A 5,779-nucleotide genomic window follows, 5' to 3' on the forward strand; every position below is an offset into this window, starting at 1 on the left:
GCTCTTTAAATAACGTTGAAAAAACCTCGTCTCTGCTTTATAACCCACCTGCTTTGTGAGCTATTTTGGGCTCTTTTAATCATTTTAGAGAGCTTTTCAAGGAAAAGTAAAACAGAAATCCACATTTGAATTCTGATCCACAAACCACATCATAAATGAACGGCGCAATTCAAAGCTGCGATGCTTTAAGTTTTATAAGGTTTCTTTTGTATTGGTGCAGCATGAGCAGATATTAGTAAAACACAACTGGATTTGATATATTTTTATTGCACTGCATAGGAGGATGAAGATATTGGTGTTCAGAAATATAGCCAAAGCAGATTTTTACATGAAATTATGGTAACCAAAAATATTTATCTTTAATAAGTACTATGCAGCACTATATACAGAATTGCAAAAATATGTCTTACATTTAAATTATGCATACGTGTTGCATGGATTGGAGTTATTATATTTATAGCTTTAAATTCAAGTTCTCATATTGCAAAGTGCACTTAGACTGACTTTCCATTTGCCCGTCAGGCTCTCAGCAGAGCCTCCACAGAAAAAGGCAGAGGCTTTGCGGTCGGAGTCCTCACTGAGCCACGATGAGAACCCTCCACAAAGTCCAAACAAGGGTTTGCTTCGGTGGAAGGAGGCCCCGTGTTCCAGCCTCTTCCTGCTAAATGTCTGGAATCAAAAGTCCTGCTGTGAGCCGGGACACCCGATTCATTTAGAACAGGCAGATCTGATCCAAACGTTGAGAGTCTGGATGTTGAAAAATGATCTAAGTTGATTGTTTCTGTTTGTTTTAACCTCGGTTTGACAAAGCAGATGCACGGTACGCCGTTATCGGTTTTGAGTCGTTGCTGTGATGCTGGGGGTGTTGGCTCTGGTTCGCCTCTCTTCCCACAGTCTCTCCAACCATTCTGCGTCTCTTTATCCTCCCTGTGCTGCGCTGAGCTCTGGGTTGATAAAAAGTCATCATAGTGGTCTCCTGTGGAGCGCCTACTCTTTAGGTGGAAGAAATCATAAAACTGGAGGCCACAGTCACAGAGCTGCTTATATTTATATACAGGCACGCAGCTGGAAGTCCCTGCAGAGGAAGAGTCCTTGTTGGTGGAGCAGCAGCGGAGGCATGGGGAGACGGGGAGAGGTAGAGGATGGAGTACAGGCATGAGAGCGGAGGGAGAGAAGGAAACTTCGCTCTGCAGCTCTTTCTGTCTTAACTCGCGCTCCAGCATCACGTTTTCCAGCTCTTTGTCTGCAAAGGCTCTCCTCTTCCTCATGCGGGCGCTGATGGAGGGGCACGGGAAGTGGCTTTGGTGGCGCTGCTTAGACCAACTGGACACACCGTCCTCTGAGGTCATCAGATGTTTTAGCCCTGAACATGGGAGCAAAGCCACATTCTGCTATTACACATCCATTTTGTAAGGAACACCATGTTTCCATCTAATCAGCTTAAGTTTCACTACTGTGTTGTTTGTTAGTTTAATCAGGCGGTTGGTTAGTGCTGTCATTTTCACTTTGGAGAGAGAACAACAAGAATTAATCTGCATTTGATTTCCCTCCTAGTGCCTCATTCTTGGCCCTTTTCCCCCATGTTTCAAAGGTTAGGGTGTCCTAGCTGTTCTGGAGGAGTATGGAGAGGGCAAATGGAAATGTCTTGGCAGCCTTTATGAATTGTATTTCAGGGGTACACTTAGAAACCAGAGGTCTGCAGCCAACCTGGCAAAGACTTGAAAAGCCTACATATGAATTTAGCCTCCCTAAGTCAAATCTTTGTAGAACAATCTTTCAACTACAGCTGTATGGATCTACAAGATGAAACTTTTGCCCATCTTTCTTTGCTTCATTGCTCAAGCTCAGATTTATTGGAGGAAGTCTGAATTTCTGGGATTGTTTGTTCCAGGTGATATGCAGTGTTAATTTCAACGACATACAGAATTTTTCATTTAGGCCAGAAAATTCAGCGATGGGTTGATCTGACCAGAGTACCTTCTTCCACAGGTTTACTGTGTTCCCCTCATGGCTTTTAGCAAATTGCAAACTGGACCACTTGAGCTTAGATTCAACAGTAGCTTGCTTCTTACCACCGTTTGTCAAAGGAGTCCACAACTCTTCCACCTTAGCTGCAGATTGCTATATCTCTGAATATTGTTTTGCTTGCACAGTTTGTCTGCAGATAGATTTCTGTGTCTTGAAAGGTTTGACGCTGTGCCATTCTCTGCCCAATTAGCGATGATTCATTAGACGGTGCTCTGTGAGGTGTACAAAGCTTGATCTACTGTTTTAAAAGCTAAATCTGCTTTAAATTACTCTGCAACTACATCCCTGATCTGTGGTTTGTTCTTCTCTCTTGATGATGCTGTTGGGTTACTAATGTTCTCAAACATACTGCTGAATTCTTCATAAAACAGTTGCCTTTTTCCTGAGATCAGTTTTCCCACTTGGGACGTATTTACTAGGGGTCTTCTGAATACTAAAGGTCGTACCGGTGTTTATGTCAAAGTATGAGAGCAAATGGACAGCATATAAAGGCATTCAACACTGTTGTATAAAATACAAATAACAATGCATGACTTTCCTTTCTCTTTATGGATATGTGCTACCTTGTTGACCCAGCGCATCAGTTCACATTAAAATGAATCAAAGTTTATGGTACCATCACAGACTGTGAAGTACAGATGGCTTGAATTTAGACTAATCCTTATAATGAGTCTAAATTTGAAAGCCCCCAACAGAAATCCATCAGGTTTTGTTACACATTAAATACTTTGAAGGCCACATCATGTGAACTATGACAGTGACTCACTTTGGTTTTGACCATCGGAGGAGCAGCAAGCACAAGAATGTAAGCCGAGTTAAATTTACAAATGGTGAATTATAGATAGTTGTTAGTCAACCTTTAATTTCTGTTAATGTAACCCACGGAGAAGGAAGGCAAATATTTAAAAGTGTACTCAAAAGCAGACAAAAAGCACTTTCTAACAAAGTTCCTGAGAAAAGGAAAATGTGAATAAGTAATGGGGTGTTAATTATACTTTACCCTGCGGGTGGCTCTTAGCCACAATGCTTGAGTCAGCTGCTTTGGTAAAACACTGATATGCTGTTCTCCTCAATGGAGCTGAACACTTGACCCCCTTTTTACCCTGAGAGAAAAAGGTGAACAAGAATCAGACATCTGGACATAATTGCATTTTACAAAGGCACCCTTCTAGGGGCAATTAGGATGAGGAATCCATTATTTAAGACACTGGACAGAAATCATTAGGATTATTTGGTATTTGACATAAATGTATAATATTTAAATTTCCGCTGAAAACACACATTCATGCTATTTTCCTAAATAAATTGCATCTGATTACATATTATGTGTGTATATGTAAAGTGAATTGCTCTCGAGCTTTTATCTGCACTGGTCAAGTTGAAAACAAAACACTGCATTTCATAAATAGAGAGATAATTGCCTTAAATCTTAAAAAAAAAAAATTGCTGGTCTTTTTGATGTGTTCTGCCAAATGTTATTTGAAAATATTTTTCTTAGTAGATTTCAATGCACAAATGCTAATTTGAAATGCAGTTTAAAGCTTCTGGTTAGAATAGAATAATAATCCCACATTGGGGAAATGTACTTGTTACAGCAGCACAGTAACAAAACATCCCCCATTATATAAGCATCTGTATATTAATGAAGGTTTAACTGATGTGCAAAATGTGACTGAAGAAAATACAGAGAAAATAAAAGGACAACTTTATCAAATTCCGAGTTCATTTTTTTTTCTTTTTTTCTGAGCTCTTTCGGTTTCTCACCACATTTTTATTCTATTTCTTTCTTGACGCACAATTTATATTGTCCTCACATAATATACATCTCATACAATCCACCCGCTGATTATTTGCAGAGCCTTCCTCCCCCCCCTTCTATCATCTGGGATCCACTGACCTGTCCATGCCCTCTTCTCACCTCGGCAGCCTGCTGCCTTCTCAGCGCAACCTGCGCTGCCATGACGCGCTGGCGCTCCACCACCAGCAGGCAGCAGGCGCATCGGCAGTCCCTCCAGCGGCAGAAGCGCTTGTGGCCTTTCAAGCACGACACGACGCCGTGGTTTCGACAGCGGGCGCATTTGGGGCTGCGGGTCATCTTGCGCTGAGCTTTCTGCTCGCAGCCCTCCGCAGACTCTGCCGTAGCAGCCACTTTTTTGGTTCTCTCCTTCGCTCTCGCCGCAGCTGTGATTTGCGTCGCTTACCGGCGCATCCGTCAGAGGTGGTCGCGTCAAAAACTCCCCCAGATTTTAGCTCTTTATTTTTTACTGTTGTCTTCAGCTGCAGGCCTTCGTTCAGTTGTATGGACAATCTGTGAGAGGAGAGGGGAATTCTACTTTTTAATCCATGGAGTTTAATTGAGCATATTTTAACAAAACGCAGCGAGATAATAAGCTACTATAAGCAGTATAGAAATAATCAAAAACAGCATGCGTTTAGAGATTCTTTAAAAAAAAAAATTAAGATATTATACATTATAAAAACAGAACAGTCACATGCAACTCACATTCATCCTCTTATACAGAGGCTAATAAACAAACCAATCAACTTCTATCAGCAATAAAACTAATCGAAAAAAAAATGTAATCCTGGATCTCCAAACAAGAATCCAAATTCCCACACTAACCCGGATACCCATGGGAAGATTTCCCTCACCAGCTCGTTGAGGCTTTTTCAGAGTCGAAACGTTGCAGTCAAACGTCGAGCCTGCCTCAGCTGCTCTTTGACGCCCTTTTCCAAGAAGCAGCTCGGCCGCAATGCCGAGCTCCCGGCAGAACCCACCTGCAAAGATTTAGGAACACCCGCGTTCAGTGGAAGAACGAGTCCCCCTCCTTTTAAAAGCCTCTACCTGCGCTGCCCTGCCCACCTTCCCAGCGCCTCTCGTGTTTCACAGACCTGGGATCGCTGCTAACAGCACATCTCAATTGAAGGCCACAATTATTGGGGAGCCAATGTTTCCCATACGAGTTTATTTAAAGCAGGTAGACTGGGGCTGGGTGGAGCTGGCCCAAGGCACAAGCAAACTGAGCGCCTGCTGAAGGCCCCCTGCTGGCCTGGGGTACTTTAAATTTGTGATTGCCAATAAGAATGTTGAAGACTTTAAAATTGCTGAAAGTTACCTTTTTTGTATTTATTTACAACTTCAATAATATTAGACAGCAAAATACAACTTAATACAACAATAAATTTAATTGATCAAATGAATCAATAAATCAAATACAATTATTATCTCCTTCTGGAATCTACTCAGTAATTTATAGATGTTCCTTTTGTGGCTGTGGCCAAATCTAAGCAAATGTTTAGATTGTTGCTCAGTGTCTCTGAAGTTAGGATAAAATCAAGCGTTTTTCAACCAAATCTGCAAGTATCACTGTGGAATCTTTTATTAGATATCCTGAAATTCAGAATAATTTACATTTTACAGTGTCTGACTGATTACTTTTATAAGTAGTAAACAAACCCAGTGAGTGTTACGATCTGCTTGAGTTTGAACTTTGGGTGCTATTTGAATTTCTGTTTCGATCATTTCTATGTTGTTTATTTTGATGCATTGTTCATACTTTTGTATTATCTGGTTTATCTGTTTATTATAATATTGTACAAATGAATTTGGTGCCCTAAGATTAAAGTTTTCCTTTCAGTTTAATGTTTCTGTTAGATTATGAAATCCTTAGGTTCATCTCTGTTCATTGCTCTTCCTTCCTCTGCTCCCTTCAGCCTGCTGGTCTTTGTGTCCTGCACAGGTGTTTCCCAT

At 41.1% G+C, this 5,779-nt stretch overlaps 1 protein-coding gene and 1 long non-coding RNA gene across 4 annotated transcripts; both read right to left on the reverse strand.

The window, feature by feature from the left end:
• Positions 1-246: 246 nt before the first annotated feature.
• dmrt2b (doublesex and mab-3 related transcription factor 2b) lies at positions 247-4,225 on the reverse strand. 2 transcript variants are annotated; one of them, XM_007550836.2, is made up of 3 exons: positions 3,947-4,225; positions 3,029-3,131; positions 247-1,363 (listed from the first exon to the last, which is right to left on the reverse strand). In XM_007550836.2, the coding sequence occupies exons 1-3, from the start codon at positions 4,121-4,123 to the stop codon at positions 519-521; spliced, it is 1,125 nt and encodes a 374-aa protein (XP_007550898.1). In that variant the 5' UTR covers positions 4,124-4,225; the 3' UTR covers positions 247-518. The 2 variants fall into 2 exon arrangements, with proteins under 2 accessions (XP_007550898.1, XP_016526276.1); XM_016670790.1 differs by having other exon boundaries at positions 3,926-4,225.
• Positions 4,226-4,285: 60 nt separating this feature from the next.
• Positions 4,286-5,064, reverse strand: LOC103137207 (uncharacterized). 2 transcript variants are annotated; one of them, XR_476103.2, is made up of 3 exons: positions 4,892-5,064; positions 4,681-4,806; positions 4,286-4,336 (listed from the first exon to the last, which is right to left on the reverse strand). It is a non-coding gene; the product is annotated as an uncharacterized LOC103137207 (long non-coding RNA). The 2 variants fall into 2 exon arrangements; XR_476102.2 differs by having other exon boundaries at positions 4,681-5,057.
• Between the last annotated feature and the right edge of the window lie 715 nt (positions 5,065-5,779).

This window comes from Poecilia formosa, unplaced genomic scaffold (assembly GCF_000485575.1).
Source record: "Poecilia formosa unplaced genomic scaffold, Poecilia_formosa-5.1.2 Scaffold38, whole genome shotgun sequence".
Taxonomy (NCBI): domain Eukaryota; kingdom Metazoa; phylum Chordata; class Actinopteri; order Cyprinodontiformes; family Poeciliidae; genus Poecilia; species Poecilia formosa.